Genomic DNA, 19,559 nt, shown 5'->3' with positions numbered 1-19,559 from the left:
AACAAATTATATGAAATAGAGCAATGGAAGTTCCACAAAAAAGAGAAGATGATAGCAACGCTGTGAAATGGGATGAAATATTTCATTTTTAGTGACTTAAATATGATTTTTAATAAAAAGGTGATAATAAGTCAATTTATATTATAGAAAATAAATGATTATCTTAAATTATTTCAAAATGAAATAAAACACAGCGTGAATTTTTAAAGTGAATGTAGAAATGCGACAACTTACCTTACCGCCGACCATAATAGTTCTAGGAACAAATGGTGCATTAGGATTCTTTTTTATGCGATTGTAGAGAACAATTATATGCAAGCAATTCAGCAATTGCCTTTTATATTCATGAATCCTTTTAACCTGAATGTCGAACATTGAAGAAGGATTGATATTGACACCAGTTTCCTTTGTGAGGTAGGCAGCTAGCTTTAGTTTATTTTCCTAAAATTATAAAATCTTAAGTACTTTAAAAAAGAATCTTGATGATATTACACAAAAAATTCAAGATATGTATAGAAATAAATAATTCAGATGACACATGCAACAGTTTACCTACTTGTTTGATTTTATGAATTGTGCGGATAAATGATGAATCAGTGGCTAACTTCTTAAGTTGCTTAAGTTCTTCAAGATGAGTTGTCCATTTGTCACCAATACGCTGAAAGAAATATTTTTAAAAAATGAATCATAATTTATTTTAAATAAATTTGAGTAACATAATGAAAAATTATTAAAAATATTATCAATAGAAAATTCAAACCCAAAGGTTAGTTCCTTTTATTTTTCGTGTCAATTTAAACTTGGTGGAATCACAGTTCACCAATTTTATTTTTGATCACTACCTGATTCTACAATCTTCTAAAGCAAAATGTGTTTTTATGTACTGAAATTTTACTAAGATATGCAAACTCAAAGTAAGAGAGAAAGGTAAATAGAGTTTCTTAACAGGGAGGACTCCTGAAATTTACAAAAAGTAAATTATGAAATAATTAAAAAAAAACTAATATTAAGAAATATATAGATAAGAGCTTGGGTGAAGCACTTTAGTAACTTTTTAATTAGCAAGAGAAAGAGTTCTTCACTGTTATTAAAATAAAGAATTCAAGATGTCAGCAAAAATTAATTGACAAGCTAAAATTGGGTATATGAATTTAAAAAAACAAAAAGAAGTGTACTATACTTCAGCTATGGCATCCGCAAGACTTGGATTACATAGCAATAACCAACGACGAGGAGTAATACCATTTGTTTTATTTTGGAACTTATCAGGATTCATTTCATAGAAATCTTTGAATCTAGAGAAAAAACAAATTAATATTTATTAAAAAGGTGTTTAAAAAAAAGCTCTAAGATAAAACACATGTTTACTTCAAACGGAAGAAATTTAAACTTTTAGCTCTTTATGAATAATTTATACATGATTATTTTGCTCACACAGAAATTACTGAGACTTAATGAAATAAATTTTTCATGAAAAAATGATAATATTTTAATATAATTCTGAAAAAAAGTTGTTTGATAGTAGTGTTTGTTTTTAAGAAGTGTATGCATAGATAAAATTGCATTTGAGTTATGGTCAACTTTGCAAGCATAATATAAACTTTTGATGAATTTTGCAACACATGAACTAATCATGAAAAAATAGTATTAATACTAATCTGAATAAGTTATTATTTCATATTAAATTAAAATACTATAATTTTTCTACGAAGAAGTCAAGATTAAATTGGCTTTCACCTCTAAGAAAATAATAAATACTTACAAATCCTTTTTCAGAATTTCAGAGTGAATAGCAGCTACTCCATTTACTGCATGAGAGCCTACAATAGCTAAATGAGCCATGTTTATACGTTTCTCACCATATTCTTCCACCATAGACATTCTTCTCAACCTATCCACATCGCCAGGATATTTTTTAGATACTTCCTATAATAATAATTCAGACTATTTACAAATAATACTTATAACATGCTATATTTACAGAATGAAAGACATTTGAGAAAATGTTACAATTTATAAACATTTCAAACAGAACAATGATTTGAACAAAACCCATTATTTCTAAAATATCCAAATGCCCATTTGCTAAAAATGCACATCTACTATACTTAATTTGGGACAAAATGTTATCAAGTAATGAATTTTGTTTTAACTTAACATTATATTTTTGTCTATAATGTTCGAACACAGGACTACAGAAAGCACTGAAAGCAAAGTTTGACTTAATTTAATAAGTAACATTAATTTATAAAAAAAAAATTTACTTTCAACAGTTGTTATTATTAGAACAAGTAGGGATCAATATTTGTCCTGTAAATAACAACATATTTCTTCAATTAAAGGGTAATTTTTAGACAGTAAAACAATTAAATTTAATACTCAGCCAATTAAATATTTAATGAATCATACATTATTTCAAGCACAAATTAGTTATTTTGTGTAACATATATCATAAAAACATTCATATTTTTTCTTCATCAAAAAATACAAAAATTCACTTAAAAATCTGGTCTTTCATATATTTATTTGTTATTCTGAGTTGAGATGCTCCTCTTGAATAAAAGTCTAGTAAATTTGAGAGTATCAGCTTTAAATTATAAAATTACATAAATGCTTTTAACACACTCAGTCACTCCTTTTAAATTATTTCATTTAAACATAATCCTTTACTCAGTTGATTACTTAAAATAGGACATAACAAGCTCTTATTTCCATTTTCTTTAAAATATTACTTATAATGTTCAATGATTAAAATTTACTGCATAAAAATTTTTTGACATTGCATTTATAAAAATTTTATTTTGCAACATCAGATATTTTTGACTTAGAAAAAAGAACAGCTTATTTTCTCTGTTATTGCTTTTACCCACTGACTCAATTTTATTATACAAATGGTGATTAGTATTTTAAAAAAAGAAAATCCTAGCTACTCAGCCATCAATTTTAGGAATTTTCTGAAAAAAAGTTCTTATTCATTCTGATATGCCAGTTTTAACCAATACAAACTCCCTTAAAATATTATTTTGAGACTCATATTTTGATTTTTTAAATACTAAAAATTAAATCTTACAAGCAAGGTTTCGGAAAAACCCTATATAAAAAAAAAACAAAAGACTTAAGTTTCTTTTACTAAATTTCTTTAAACACTAAGGAAGGAGTCAAAATATTCTGAACATTCAGATTTAATAAAAAGCAAACCTCAAGGAATCTGGCATTGATTTCATACATTATTTGTAGATGACGAGGAAGTATGTGCTCAAGCATGGTGACAGGCCATCTTTCAAGAGCTTCAGGTAAAACAGTGTGGTTGGTGTAGGCACATGTGCGAACAGTAATGACCCAAGCCTAAGAATTCCATATCAAAAAGACATAAGAAATAATTTAGACAAAAGAAATAATTTACATACTGAAAAATGGAAAAGAATACAATAAGATAAGAATTTATTTTCTTTTAAATCAATATATTCTTCCTATTTTTTTTAGTAATACAATTACCAGAAAATGCTGAATAAAATTAATAAAAATGTAACTAAAAAATTATGATCAATGAAAAAATACAATTAATAAAGAAATAATTACCTTTTCCCAAGTAAGTCCTTCAATATCAATTAAAATGCGCATAAGCTCAGGAATAGCTAAGGCAGGATGAGTGTCATTCAGCTGAATTGCTACCTAAAAAAATATTCATGGAATATTAAAAAAAGTAGTTTCCATAGTTTTATTTAAAAAAAGCGTGGCTTTTAAATTATATTTACAGTTATAAGTCTCACACATTGAATATACTATAATTACCAATCCAAACAAAAAACAATTAGTAATAAGTAAAATTTTTATTTATAAAATACAACAATCTCAATGGCAATCGAAATTTAAGGTATAATGTATCAAGTTTTATTATAAAATTTGCACATTATTATTACACATAATTAAGAAACAAAATATGTAGAATGTTGAGAAGCAATTGAATAGGACTATTTTGAACTTTTCATTGGGTAGGCTAGACAATCAAAATTGTATTAACAAAAATAAATATATAAATTTTTGAAAATTAAACTTACTTTATCAGGGAATGTATCAAAACAGGTTCTGACTGGATCTCGACAACCAAATTTGGAAGATTTGAAACGTCTAATGATATCTTGTAATGTAGCAGCTACCATAAAATACTCTTGTTTCAATCTCAACTCCTTACCTTCAAAGAACTAATACAGATATTAGGATTATGAATAATTAAAAAATGTGACAAAATAATGTGGCAATTAAAAATGTAATAAAATAATTGGCAGTTTTGAAATGAATTAAAATATAAAGAAACTTTCCAGCTAATTGGAAGTGGTGGACAATCAGTGATATCAGTGAAGAGAAATGAATTTAAATATGTATCAAAAAAGTATATAACCCAAGAAGTTTAAATTATATTTAAATCTTGGAAATTTTAAATGAAATTTTATTGTTCAGAGATAAATATATTTTTTACATTTCAATATTAATGTGTTTCTCCTAATGCCAGAAATTTTTGTAAGCATCCTGTAAAGACCCCATCTTGAATGACTAGAATCCTATCACTGTGTGAAGCCTACTTTTTTCTGTACATAAATAACTTTAATGAGAGTCTAACTTTAAAATTATGCCACATACCTGGCATTTGAGTACTATCTCCTTTTAGAAAACTTTAGCTAATTATAGAGTGAATATGAAGTCATGATAATGTGTTTGAATTTTAAGCCAATTTATTATACACATTAGAAATTATTTTAACAAGTTCACCTGAAATTTTTTTTATGCATTTCTATCTTCAAAATAGTGCTATAAACATTGAATTTAAGATGTAATCTTTTCTAAAGTTAGCAATAAAATCAGAGTTTTTTTTATCGAAATGTGTTTTAAACTTTAATATTTATTTCAAAATACACCTTTCATGTTTCAGATATAACATTTCATGTTACAAATTTGTATCACAAAACCTATATTTCCAAGATACTAATATTTTTATTAGTTCTTGTTTTTAAAATGGTATTATGAACTCTGCATCTAAGTTGTAACTCTCTTCGAAAATAGCAGTAAAAAAATTAAATTAATATTTGATGTTGTATGAGACATTTTAATATCTCAAAATCTGTCATTTTAGCACATTTACTTTTGCTATGAGATCTCATAAATAAAATGCTGCCATACAATTTGTATCACAGTGGTAACTTTTTCAAAAATGAATTTCATAAATTTGTAAAATAATAATTTTAGGAGTAATATAGCTTTTGCATGTGTTTATCGTTAAAATGGTGCTAAGTAATCCATATTTTAGCTGAAGCAATTTCTAAAATTGGTTTTAAAAAACAAATTTTTTATGAAAGCGTGTGTTTAAACTAAAGAATTGCAAAACTCACTTTAAATAGTAATTTCAGAACTTAAATTCTTGAAACCAACATCTTTAGGACACATACAGAAACTACATATATAAACATAGTTCCATACACTTTACATTCCACAAGTAATTAAAAAGTCAGTGAAAAGAATTTTTTTTTCTTTATGAAAATTTATAGTTTAAATTTAAAAGGGAAGCTTCAAAAATTATTTGAACAGAATTTCAATACTATTATTATTAAAACCAGTGATGGAATTCAACCAATAAGAACTGGCAAATGTGTATTGGTTCTGAAAAAAACATTAAAAAATATGTAATTCTGAAATTTTAACTTTAAAATGTATATAAATGTTAAAGTTATAGTTTGATTTCTTTTAAGCAAATATTTTTAAATTTCAATATTAGTTCCTTCTTTCACTTAAAACAAGCAGGAGTTTTATAAGTCCATTGGTTCTTGAATGATTTGAATCCTATCTCTGCTTCAATCCATGAAATTAATTTTAAAAATCATACACAAAAGCCTTAAATGGAAGGCTTTAGAAATTATTTGAATAAATTTGCATCACTCATGGCAGTTATTTGAACTCCACCAGTAAGGCTAGAGTTTTTTTCATTCTTAAAGACCTTAAAATATTATGAAAAAATGCACTAAGTGGATAATGCTAAATACTTTAATTTGATTTAAGGAAAAATATTATATAAAAGGGCAGCATGTAAGAAACGCTAGTGAGGAATTGACTTTTAATAGCCAATGATTTTCATGATGATCTAAAATCATGATCATGTCTTTCAATAAATACTAAATATTACATTAACAAAAACTCTAATAGCATTATTCTAATTAATTAAATAATATCATTTTAACCATAATTTAGAAATATTTACTCGAAATTTATAGAAAAAATCAAATAAATATGAATGACTTAATTAGCTGTTGGACTATATTTAGAGATAACTAACAGTTAGAATTTAAATTTGAAAGGTAAATTGTTACGATTATGCACTTGTAAATATGTGTGCATTACTATCAAAATATCAATCAATATATTTATATTATATTTATTACAATTATGCATTATTAACTGGATTTTTTAAAAATATTTGTGGAATTCAAGTTTTCTAGTTAATAACACTTTTCTTTTTGGCCTAAAAAAACATTATTTCTGAGTTTGACTTGCAAATAAAAAAAAGGTTTAAACTGTGAACCAAATACGTTTTAATGTTAGTTTTTGTTTATAAATTTTAAATTAAAAAATTAATACTTTAGAGTAATTTGGAAATACTTACATCAAAAAATTATTACTTTAAGTCTATGTGCATCTTTTATAACACTCATTTAAAAGAAGCAATGGGCACTATAGAGTTAAACTTCAACTTAAGTAACATGAAAGATTTATACAAAATCAGGGTTATGATTTTTTTTAATGATTGGGGGATAGGTTTAAGCTAGCCATAAAATATTAGATAAATTAATGATAAGTAACTTACATTATCATTTGGATATAATACTCTAGAGATGTTTTCAGCATAATTCCGATCTAAAACAGCTTGAATGTAGTCACCATCATTGACTGAAATGCCATAAAAGTAAATATTTTAACATTAACTGACTAAAATGTGAATTATAGCATACTGTTGAAGGAGCTAACAACATACAGATTAGTATAAATGTGCAAAATTAGAGTTGCAAAACACACTTACAGAATCTCAAATTAAAGCTATTTGGGGATTTTGAAGACCACAGACGCATTGTATTAACAACATTATTTCTAAAACCAGGAATTGGATTGTCATATGGAATTGCAAATACAGTCTAAAAAAGAAATTACATTTTTTTTCTTCAAAATATTAAATTTATAATGAGTGATACAAAAAAACCCTCAAAGAATCAAATACTGAGCAAATAAATTTTTTTTATTACCTGAGTATCAACCCATTTACATCCTTTATCTGTTTGGTCCACACGTCCGTAGAAATTAACAGGTAAAGTATATTCTGGGCGAGCTTTCTCCCATGGATTTCCAAATCTAAGCCAATCATCTGGTTCTTCAATCTATCAAAATCATAATAAATAAATAAAATTGTAGAGCTTCAAATTATTTGAATACTCTAAAAAAATGTTACACTACTAAAAATAATTAAATTTTACAAATGCTTTAAGATCACACTCGAAGCTCAGAATAATAGGTTAAAATGCTTAAAACGTTTATAAAGTGAACCATAAATTTATTGTCTTGCAAGCAAAAGTAAACACATTTTAAGGTCTTTAATTAATCTCTCACTTTATTTAAGGTCTTTATTAAAAATTGGGAATTACAGACAAAACACAATATGAGTCTGTCACAGGCAGTCCTTAATTTTTAAAATTTTTTTTAAGCGTGAAATATGAATTGAAGCAAGTTTAATGAGACCAAGAGTTATTTAAAAGAAATTCTTAAAACGACTTGATTTTTTTTAGCTTAACTATATGCATTTAAAATCTGAAAATATAAAATTTTCAAATGATGGAATTAAACTGAACTCCGTGGCTCAACAGCTGATAGAGGAACAAGGCCCACTGTGTCTATCCCACTTTTCTTGACCTTGGGCTCTAGGGTGCTGGAGCATATATTCCAGTTGGGTGGTCAGCCGAATGCTGAACCCCAAATGCTTAGTATCCAAGCATGCTTGGCACTCATTTTATCGACCAACTGAAACGATGAAAAGCTGGAAGTTCAAACATCTTGTCCAGTCTGAGGAGAGCACTTTGTAAAACAATGGAATTGCCCAATAATAAATTAACAAAAAAAAAATACTCTACGTAAAATTTGCAATGCCTCTCAATCATACAACAGGGGCAACAACGAATCAAATAGTAATCTTAGTGACTAATAGAATTCTTTTCAATTTGCCAAAATCTTTCCCTCAATCAACTTTAAAAATCTTTTTCTACTTAACTTAACTGAAATTGCCTACAATAATATAAACAGCCCAATTTTTTTTGGAACACATAATAAAATATTTCAAAGATAATAGAATCAGAATGACATTACACATGTAAAATTTTTCAAAAATTGTGTGTCGCATCATTCTGATGGCACTTATCAATGAAGTGTTTTCTGAACAAGTTAGAAAATTGGCCTCGAATTTGTCTCATTTCATGAAATTATCTTATTTTATAGTGTATTGGGTGGCTAGAACAATGTTTTTCTGTAATTTGAAATAGGTTTTGATAGAATCATATTTGAAAAATAAAATTCCACTGCTTTGTTTAACTTGCAACTATATTATGTACCATGACATGCAAATATTATTACCTGATCACCATTCTTTATTCGTTGAGAAAATATGCCATATTCATATCTTATTCCATAACCATACGCAGCCAATCCTAAAGTTGCCATTGAGTCTAGAAAGCAAGCAGCTAATCGCCCAAGTCCACCGTTTCCAAGACCAGCATCTTCTTCCATATCCTCAAGATCTTCAATGTCAAGACCAAGCTAATAATTACATATAAATGCAACAATCAATTCTGCGAAATGAGAAGTTAAAATACTAAGCAAGATATGTCAGTTTGTTTTTTGTTTGGAATTAATTAAAACTGTTCAGCAGTTTTACTCTTTTAAAATCAGAAATGTTAGAAAAATCTTCACTGTCAAAAACAGTTGAGGAAAGATTATACTAATGTGCTTTCAAGAATCGTTATGTTCAGTACTAGTTAGAAAAAGTGTCTTCACAAACTTCTTGTATTTTTCAAAATGTTAGTTCTGTTCAAGTTTTGAATCTTAGTTAAAAAGAATAATGAAAATTGGTTTAATTCTACTTGTCATTCAAACAAAATTAACTCATCCCACATCTGTAGTTTCATTTTATGACAGTATTGATTAAAAAGGGCTCCACCTGCTCTCAATTTTTCTAACAATTAACATTTTCTTCATTGCATTTTCAAGAAGTTAATATTGCATAAAATCTGTTAAACTAATTTTCTCTAAAGTTTATCTTTTAAGTGTTTGAGTAGAAAATAAATTTTTGAAGTTAAAACAGCTTTAAGAATCTAACTGGAATACAATATTGTAGTAAATAAATAAACCATTAAAAGTTTTAAATAAAAATATACAATTACAGATTTAGAGCAGTTTAGGTTGAAAATAACATTAACATTCTCTAGACCACAATTCTTAATCCCACTTCTTTAATTGCTCTTTAATTACTTCTTAATAACACCTAACTACAAGCTTTAAAAAACGGTATCTATAATTACAACATTATTCCCTAAGTATTCCTATTACATATTTAAATGTTAGATCTTACCTGATATAAAGCTTCATCACATGCACTTTGGATATTCAAGTTTATCATGGTATTCGAGAGAGTTCGTCCCATATAATATTCCAAGGACAAATAGTACACCCTCTGAAATGTAAAAAGAAATTAGCATTAAGAAAATTCCAAATTTTATATTAAAGTCATATTAAGCACTTTATAATGAATTTTATAAAATGAAACGATTTTAGTAATGGAATTAAAATTTATTTGACTGAAAACTGCAGTTTAAATGCAGGTTGAAATCTTGAGGTTTAAATTTAAGCTAGTTATGAACACTGAAAGTAATTTGGATAACTAGCATTCATGTTGTTTCTATTCTTGCTGATAGGCCGAACTGATTGCTTTCAACACACGGTAGCGAGGCAGGAGAAAAAATCAAATTATATATTGTAGAAAAAAAATTTACAGTGGTTGTTAGTATCTCAAATGTTACAAAAGAAGTAAAAACTAAAATACTTGCTTTATAAAGCTAATTAATTGGAAAATGAATTAATTTTTTTTTAGGTGACAATCTAAAAACTGTAAAAAAATGTAACTTTATAAAAACTGAAAAGCAAGATTCATATAAAAATAAATCCTAAAAAAAAAAAAAAAAAATGTAATCTAAAACGAGTGCAAAATTTAAAAAAAAAAAAAAAAAAACTGACTTACAGCAAATATAATTAAAGTGAAGTATAAATCATAAAAATTTAGGGCTATTTTTCAAATACTCTGTAGTTGTATGAAATGATGCTCTTTTGAGAATAATATGTTATTTTCATGACTGATGTGAGTATGCAACAGTTATGACTGTTAGGTCAAGTTTAGCCTATCTTTAGCCAGCACTCCCTGAAAATGTTGCAAAACGTCTATATGAAGAAAAGTCACAGTTTTGAGAAAATGAAAAGTGTTTGTGAACCAATTTTTTAATATTTAAAAAACTTACTTAAGTGTTGCATTATTTAGGCTCATAAAAATTTGCAAAAAATGGGAATTGGGAATAAGGAATTGATTATGATAATTTTCATAAAGGTAGAAAAATGTCACCAAATCGGCAATTTTTAAAAAGTTTAATAACTTTAAAAATATTCGTTATTTGTCCATTCTAAAGCCAAAATAATTCCTCATGGTACAATAGCATTTATAGTTTAAAACTACTGCTTTGGTTTAAATGTAAGAAATAAAACTGTGTTTTTCTTATTTTCCTTGGTGAGAGAGTTTTGAAAAACCATGCTAACAATTAAATTTGATTACCATAAAAATATGAGCCATAAACAGCATATGCATGTGGTACCAAACAAAACGAGCTAATCTTGCTGTAAAACCAATAAAGCAGTTTTTAAATTATACAAGCATATATTAGTTTTTTTTAATAAAAAAAACTATATTTATAGACTTCCCCCCCCCTTATATTTGTTACAAACAGGGCAGTTGCAACAAGATATGAGTTTTGGGGGAGGGGCATCACATCCCTCCTAGGTAAGGACAGCAAATTTATTTAGTGAAAAAGTCTGAAGACCATTACTCTCACAATTTATTATTCTTAAGGTATGACAATATTTTGACCTATGTAAAAGGCGTATTTTAGATTATATTTAGTGAAAAATATTAAAAAAAACCCTATTCTCAGTGGCGGATCCAGCGGGGGGGGTCATGACCCCCCCCCAAATTGAAAAATAAAATAAAAATAATAATTTTTTTAATAGTTTACAAAAGAAATAAAATATTTTAAGAATTATTTAAGGGGGCATATACACCTAGGTAGGTCGAAAAATCAATTTTTTTTCATCTAATTATGTTCTTCACTGTTTCAAGAATCATTATCCAAAAAATTAAAGAAATTCGTCATAGTTTCATTGTAAACATTAATAATGTTGAAGCACGCCGAGCGCTCCAAGCGCGCTTCAACAGGTTTAACCATAAGATTGTATAAAGGTGAAGATTGGAAACTTGCGAAACTCGTAACTAAAATCTGGCATTAATAAACATTCATCGAGAAATTGATTTGGATGTCGAAAAAATCATTGACAGATTTGCCAAAGTTTCTAAGAAACGCATTACATTTATTATTTAAAGATTTTGAATACTTGAATTATTTATGTATTGTTCTATTGTTCATTATGAAAAAAATAAATGAGAAGACTAGCATTAAAAATCCCAGTTTTTTTTCTTTTTTTCAAAAAAAAAAAATTAAAAAAAAATTTTTTATAAAAAAATTAATTCTTAATAATAATAATTAATAAAAAAATTAACTGAGTCTACGACCCCCAGGAAAAATTTGTGGATCCGCCCCCGCCTATTCTTCTTAGGATTTTTTTTTATAGTAGGCATCACTGATACATTTCTTTTCTTCATAATAAGTAGATGTCCTGTTATTGAGAAATGTGTTCCACATAATGGCCCCCCATCACTCTCTCTCTCTCTCTCTCTCTCTCTATATATATATATATATATATATATATATATATATATATATATATATATATATATGTAAGAGAGAGATCTCCTGGATCAGCTAATATTTTCATTTTAAGTTAAAGATATTAAATAGAAAAATAGCGACAAGAAAACGTTGTCACAAATAAACGCTTTCATAAACGTTGTTATTGCAATTCCTAGAATTCAGGAATAATATAATTTATAGGTCACACTCCCATTTAAAACAAAAGTTAAACAACCATTGCACTTTACACTAGTTACTTCAAATATTAGAATAAAAAATATTCTTAGAGTTTTTTTTTCTTTTTAAAAATTTAGTACTTTCTTAGTTGAAGTTTTCAAATTTACCTTGTAAATATAATATAATGACTATAACAATGAGCAACACTGTAGCAGTTTCTGCATCATAAGTCATAATTTTTCGAGCTATGAAAAATTGTCACGATTATTTAATGTATTTATTTGTATTAAAATTTTATTTTATTCCAACTAATTATAAATAACATAACAAGTATCGAGATTAAACTATAGTTAACTATCGAGGATACTACAGGGGTTGGAAAAAATAATGGAAACATTTCTACATTAACTTATTTTTTCCTATTTCTCAAGAAATAATTACAGAATTATTTTAAAATTTTTTATCTCATGCGATTTCTCATACATATCAATAAAGTTTAAAGCTTTTAGAGTTTTGAGAGAATAAATTACTAACGAAAAAGAATGTTTTTGAACATCTTACATCAAAAAATACAGCGATAAGCTTGTCATGTCAATTACGTTGAGTAGATTATCATATGAAATAACACAAAATTTTGTAAACTAAATATTCACGGAGATTTGGATATTTTTTTTTTTATAAAAAACTAATTTTTTTGACTAACGTTTTCTTATTTTAACTCCTGAAATATTTAATGAAATTAAAAAAAATTTTTAGCTCACTTTTTAATTAATAATAAAGATATAATTTTAAAATTTGAAAAAAAAAATTAGTCAAAAATTGCGCAAGAGATGAGTATTTAAATTAATATTTAAATACAGCGCATGCGCGGAAATCATTTAAAACATTTCTTTTCCACCCTAGTTATGCTTAGAATCGTATTTGGTAACTTATAAAAAAAGACCGATTTGAATACCTTGAAAATATAAGAAGTTTCGAGCTAGATTTTTTATTTTATTGAAAGCTCAAAATGATAAAGGGTTTTCTACAAATTTCATCTTATATCATAAAACAAAATTTTATAACAAATGATAATACGCTAAAGTGATGGTTCGGACTACAAGATGTGATGTTAATAAGAAATAAAACATGTGAAATTAAACATAATTTAATAAGGACAAAATGCTACAAAAAGCTGATGTCATTTTTAATAAATCTTGTTTCATAGTACAAAATTAAATTTGGGGAAAACTCCTTACTATTCGAAGCTTTCTTTCCAAATTAACAAAAACTATTTCGAAAATTGCTAGAAACTTTATAAATTATCAAGATTTTCAAGATTTCAAAACAAAATTATTACAAAATTGTTTTTCAAATTTTAAAATGAAATTTTGATCATTAATTAAAAATTATTCTAAAATGTTTGTTTAATTTTATTAAATATTTCTGCAGTTATAGTAAGAAAACACAAATCAAATAAACTTTACAATGCATTTAATTGGAATCAGTAAGTCTCAAAATAGATCGTGTAACAAAGGGTCAACCATCAAAAAATGAATTCATTCAGGATTATGGAGTATATTTTAATCTACAAAAATGTATTTGAACATACTCTTTAAATACATAAAAACATTTATACTTACATTTTTTTCCCTTTTATGTGAATAACTTTTATTATTTCAAGCTAAATTATTATTTATTTAAAAAGTTTAAAATTGTTCTTGGAAAATATTTTTAAAATATAATTATTGAGCTAATAAAATATAATTATTAATAATTTGCATAGATTGTTGCATAAAACTAAATGCAATACAATAAGAATATTTTATTTTCCCTTTCCCGTGTTGTAGTTAATTTAAAAGATTGGAATAAAGCGCATGAAATGAAGCCTTATGGAGGAAATTATAAATTCTCAGTAAAGTAAAAAACAAACAAATCATCTTTTTTCTTATAAAGAACACGCTTCTTAAAAATTTGTCAAAATTTAAGTAATGTTCCATATTTACAGTAGATCTTAACCATAACGTTTTCAAAAATTTTTGAAATTCAGATGTTTTTAACTCCTTAGAGGATTTCCTCCATTCTTGATGTAAAGGCGGGTTCCACGACTCCGCCAGTGCACATGTGATCTATCTCTTCTTTTTACATTTTTTTTTTTTTTTGCTCTAGACTTGGTTTATAACACCATTTGATCAGAGTACTTAAAATAAGTAATGACGTATAAAAGCGGTGCTGTATTATGCCGTGAGCCGGGATCGGTTATATTATTACAGCACCGAATATTGCTGTGCAGTAATATAATTAAATTCAATTATTTCATACAACGATAATAACATGTGATATTACACTATATTCAATTTTACACAAGGTAATGTTTTCAAAATAATACGTCACACGATTCGTTTCATAATATGAATTTTCCTCTAAACTCAGTGAGGTTTTTAAGTATGTATTTAGAATGGTTGTTTGACAAAGAAATTACTTATCAAGTATAGAACACAATTTAATCCACAAATGAAAAAGGTAAAAAAAAAAAAAAAATTAAACACACGCTTTTTTTTATGCAAAAATGAATACTCATTTTTCTGCCTTTTATACACCAATATCAACATTTTGATATGGCTATAAAAGAAACAAATTCCCCCCCCCCCCAAAAAAAACGAAGTCTAAATTAAACATGTTCCTAGGAGTGAAATGCCTTTTTTAATTTTTTTTTAACCCATCTAAACTATATAAAAATAACTTCAAGGCAAAACAATTCAAACCCATTTAGTTTAAATTATTCAGTCAGTTAAAATATTAGAAATGCAAATTTCTGCATAGCATTTTTTTAGGAAAAGGAAAAAATAAATAATTTTTTTTTTAAATTTGAAGCTTTTGAAATGTTATGTCAGTACTTGTTAATTATAGTAGCCTTTTAACATTGCGACACTAGGCGGAAAGAACTTTTTCACTGTCATATCGTTTTTATTTTAAGGTACTGCACAGTAATTGATCGATTTCATTGGATAGTCTACGACTAAATTTTTATCAGCTCAATAATAGCTCAAAAGCATGAAATAAAATAAAAGTCAAATGATTTAAACAAATCTAAACATAAAATAAGTTGTACCAAGAATAAATATGTATGCGGTTTACATTAAATATAACAGTTCGAGGAATTAAAGTTATTTTGGTTTATTAGTTTATTTTGCACCATTAACTTGATTAACTTGAAAGATCTATCAAAAAAAATAGCAGTTTAAAAAAAAGTTTAATGATGAATAAACTAAACACTCTAGTTGATTAAATCAACATTGGTTTGAATTGCGCTTAGCACTAGCCTAACTGATTTTTTTATTACTTTTTCTGCTTCATTTAAGTAAAATGATATACTTTTTCTCCTTTAAAAAGAAAAAAAAAATTACTTGGAAATTCATATATATATATATATATATATATATATATATATATATATATATATATATATATATATATATATATATATATATATATATATATATATATATATATATATATATATATATATATATATATATATATATATATATATATATATATATATATATATATATATATATATATGTGTGTGTGTGTGTGTGTGTATAAAAACCTTCTGTCTGTATAAATAAACAAATATGAAAATGAAAGAAGCATTTAAGAGAAAAATAGCGTTGCGATGCTAATTCAATAAAAAAATAAATAAAATTGTTCTTTAAAAAATAAGAAAATTTATTTAAGTGGAGAAGCCAAACTCGATGTTACGTGGTTAATTGGAGCAAACCATTTTTACATAATTTATATCTAACAGCAACAATAAACCGAAAATAGAGCATATTAACAATTTAATAAAACTACACAATTAAGTAAAATTCTTACTTTAAAATACTGTTTGCATATTATCTTGGCATTAACCTTCTATTGCTTACTTTCAAGAGCTCAATTTATTTCTAGATAAGACTTGATAGGAATTGATTGTTTACTTAACAAACAGATGTTTCTGAAAATACACTAAAAATTTTCTATGAAATTTTATAATAATGTCTTCAATTTTATATTGCTCTCGTCCAGATGATTCAAAGCAAAAGAGAACTAAATCCATTATTTTCCATTTTCATTTTTATAAACACACATTTAATTCTGTAATATTTAAGCCACAAACCAATTAAAGTTGTAATTAATTGTACAGTAAATAAATATTCTGCTATATTATGATAGAAATAATATTTTTTGCACACACGTTAAATATTTATTGAAATAAGATTCCACAGTTATATGCAAAAATTATTTTTGAAATCAAGTATTATCAAAATACGAGAAGTGACTTATGTGATAAGGTACATGATTTATTATCATGAAAAACAGGGAGAAATATTTTATAAGTATTAATGCATATTAGTTTATATAAATCTTTCAAAAGAAAATTTTTCTCATTCACAAATGTGCTTTTATGACAAATTTATTATGAAAATTATTATCTGTTTAATCCAGACAATAGTAAAGAAGATTAATCAAACTAATAAATGCAGACATTTATATTAGAATCATGGTATGGAACAAAACGGCGAATGTCGTTTGTCTAAAATTTTTTGATTTTATAACCGTCGTTGAACAGCCGACCCAATTTTTGGGTTTACGACTACTAATGTTCAACTCCGTAGCCTTGTAATTTTGAACCCAATCCAGAAGACAAGGAAACTCCTGGATCAAGTATTGGGAGAAATGTGCCGTCGTGGAGGACTTTTTGATGGAATTAACCAGCTTTTGCATTACATGGAGAGGAAGACCACGAGAACCTCCCACGGTTAGCCTGACAGCAAAAGGGCTCTAATCCATGATCCGTCTACCACTGAGGATATTTCACGTCAGCACTGTGGTCGGTGCAAGCCGGATACGGATTCGTATCGACCAGCCATCGGTGGGATTCGTACCCGGTTCACCTCATTGGAAGGCGAACGCTCTATCTCCAGAGCCATCGCGGCTCAAAATTTTCTGATTCATAAAATGAGCGAGAATGATTTTCTTAACTCAATTTAATATTTTATCTAAAGAACGAGAATCATAATAATAAAATTCGTTTTGCGCATAATTTTTTTTTTTTTTTGGCAACAGCTGGTAGCCTCTGTTGCATACGCTTTTTCTCGCTCCTTGAATATTTTGATTTTACCCATTGTTTTAAGTCTAATTTCACTTATAATTATAAAAATTTGAAAATATCAATTTAATGTTTTAGTAAGCAAGCTTTCTATACATTAATATTGCTTCAAACAATGTCTTCGTCAAAAATTTTGTGTAAAGCATGTGCCGAACCAATTCTGGAAGACATGCAAAGGTGAATGCAATTCTGTTTTTCATTTTCATTGTGGTGGTTTCGCTGAAAGAGCTTTTAGAAGACTTACTGTTGATAAAAAACAAAAGTGGACCTGCGCACAATGTTCAAAATCACAGGAAAATCCAACGAAAATAAAAAGTGCAACTAGCCCAGACATTCTCGAGGATATCTTACAGCAAAATAAAGACCTAAAAGAGTTAATAACTAACAAATTCAATGACTTAACCCGTTCAATTGAATTCAACAGTGAAGTAATTCAAGAGTTGAAAAATTCTATCACAGAGCTACAGAACGTAAACAAAACTTTACAAGCAAAAAATGATCAGCTAACTAGAGAAAGCGCAGAAATAAAGAAGGAACTGAATGAACTAAAAGAAGCAGTTATTGAACTCAAGCAATATTCCCGAAGATCCAACTTTGAAATAAGTAACTTACCCGAATGTGAAAATGAAGACATACAACAAGTAATATCCCAGATTGATAATGTTGCGAATACTAATATATCCGAAAATCTGATCACCGCTCACAGAGTCCCCAGCTTTAATAAAGATAAACCTAAACCCATCATCGTTCAAGTTAAATCCAAATCTGTACGTGATGAGCTCTTAAAGAAACTGAGAAATCGTAAACTTTCAACCTGCGAAGTCAACTCCAGATTCACTGAAATGCCTGTTTACTTCAATGAACATTTGACTCCCGAACTGAAGCATCTATTTTATCTTTCACGTAAGGCTAAATCTGAAAAGGGATTCAAGTTTTGTTGGGTTCGTGATGGTAAAATATTCCTGAGAAAAGATGAATCGTCCAAAATAATACGTGTGAAATCATCTCAAGACCTTAATACTCCATCCAACTGAAGAAACATTTTTATCTGTGCCGGACTGCCTAAAAATTGAAAATTTGGACGATTTAAAGTTTTTTATTACCTCAACCTGTAAGTTAAACATTAATATTTTACATATAAATATTAGAAGTTTAAGAGCCAACTTTGATAATTTTATTTCACATATTTCTAGCATGATTGAAAATATAAGTGTCATAATTATGTCGGAAATTTGGATTTACCAAAATGAAACTAATTTTTACTCAATAGATGGTTATAATTCATTCTTTAATTGCAGAAATAATAATCGCTCTGGAGGTGTTTGTGTTTTTATTAAAAAATGTCTTGATATTTCAGAGTTAGCTATACATTTTGTTTCCGCAGAATCTATATTACTTTATTGCAAATCTTTAGATTTATTATTTCTATCTTTATATAGATCTCATGATTTTACTGTTGATTTTTTTAATACTGAACTTAAAGTAATAATCTCTAAGCTTAAATATCCTAATATAATACTGATGGGTGATATAAATATTGATATTCTAAGTGATGATTTTATTACTCATGAATATATTAATTTATTATGCCAATTTGGATTTCAAAATTACATAGACAAACCAACTAGAGTAAATTCCTCATCAACTTGCATTGATCATGTCTTCGTAAAAACAAATAAATTTTCAATCAAATCCGGAATATTCATAAATGACATAAGCGATCACTATCCAACCTTTTGCAGTGTTCATTACGATGAGGTAAATAAAATTAAGGAAGCTGAAAATAAAATTTCAATCAACTATAATAAGCTCAATAATTATCTGTCAAATTACAAATTTAATTACAATCCTCAAGATACTCTTGATCAACAATATCGAAGTTTTGTTTTCAAACTCAATAATTTAAAAAATAATTTTAAATATAAGCATAAATCAAACAAAAAAGCCAAAAATAACTGGATGACTAATAATATCTTGATTTTAATTCGAAGAAAGGAAAAACTATTCAAAAAAACTAGAAAATATCCATGGGATATTATTTACAAAACAGCATATAACACTATAGTTTCTGAGCTTAAGAACTTAATTAAAACAGCAAAATCAGAATATTTCAAATTCAAATTTTTAAATTGTGATTCAAATAAACAAAAATGGGATCT

The 19,559-nt window shown here is 26.8% G+C and overlaps 1 protein-coding gene across 1 annotated transcript in view; it reads right to left on the bottom strand.

The window, feature by feature from the left end:
- The window catches only part of Glyp (glycogen phosphorylase), a 40,279-nt gene that overhangs the window by 7,422 nt on the left and 13,298 nt on the right, over positions 1–19,559 (bottom strand). Inside the window, exons 2-13 of the mRNA XM_016062212.4 lie at positions 9,653–9,754; positions 8,659–8,841; positions 7,284–7,415; positions 7,064–7,175; positions 6,851–6,933; positions 4,059–4,202; positions 3,580–3,672; positions 3,199–3,345; positions 1,763–1,926; positions 1,181–1,295; positions 557–658; positions 235–441 (exon numbers count right to left, since the gene is read on the bottom strand). Coding sequence (XP_015917698.2) covers positions 235–441; positions 557–658; positions 1,181–1,295; positions 1,763–1,926; positions 3,199–3,345; positions 3,580–3,672; positions 4,059–4,202; positions 6,851–6,933; positions 7,064–7,175; positions 7,284–7,415; positions 8,659–8,841; positions 9,653–9,754 — 1,584 coding nt within the window. The remainder of the gene's footprint in view (positions 1–234; positions 442–556; positions 659–1,180; positions 1,296–1,762; positions 1,927–3,198; positions 3,346–3,579; positions 3,673–4,058; positions 4,203–6,850; positions 6,934–7,063; positions 7,176–7,283; positions 7,416–8,658; positions 8,842–9,652; positions 9,755–19,559) is intronic.

The sequence above is a fragment of the Parasteatoda tepidariorum genome, chromosome 11 (genome assembly GCF_982258835.1).
Source record: "Parasteatoda tepidariorum strain Cologne lab strain chromosome 11, Ptep-v5.0, whole genome shotgun sequence".
NCBI classification, from domain to species: Eukaryota; Metazoa; Arthropoda; class Arachnida; order Araneae; family Theridiidae; genus Parasteatoda; species Parasteatoda tepidariorum.
The sequence above is the reverse complement of the archived record's forward strand: the minus strand, read 5'-3'. Positions and strand labels throughout refer to the sequence as shown.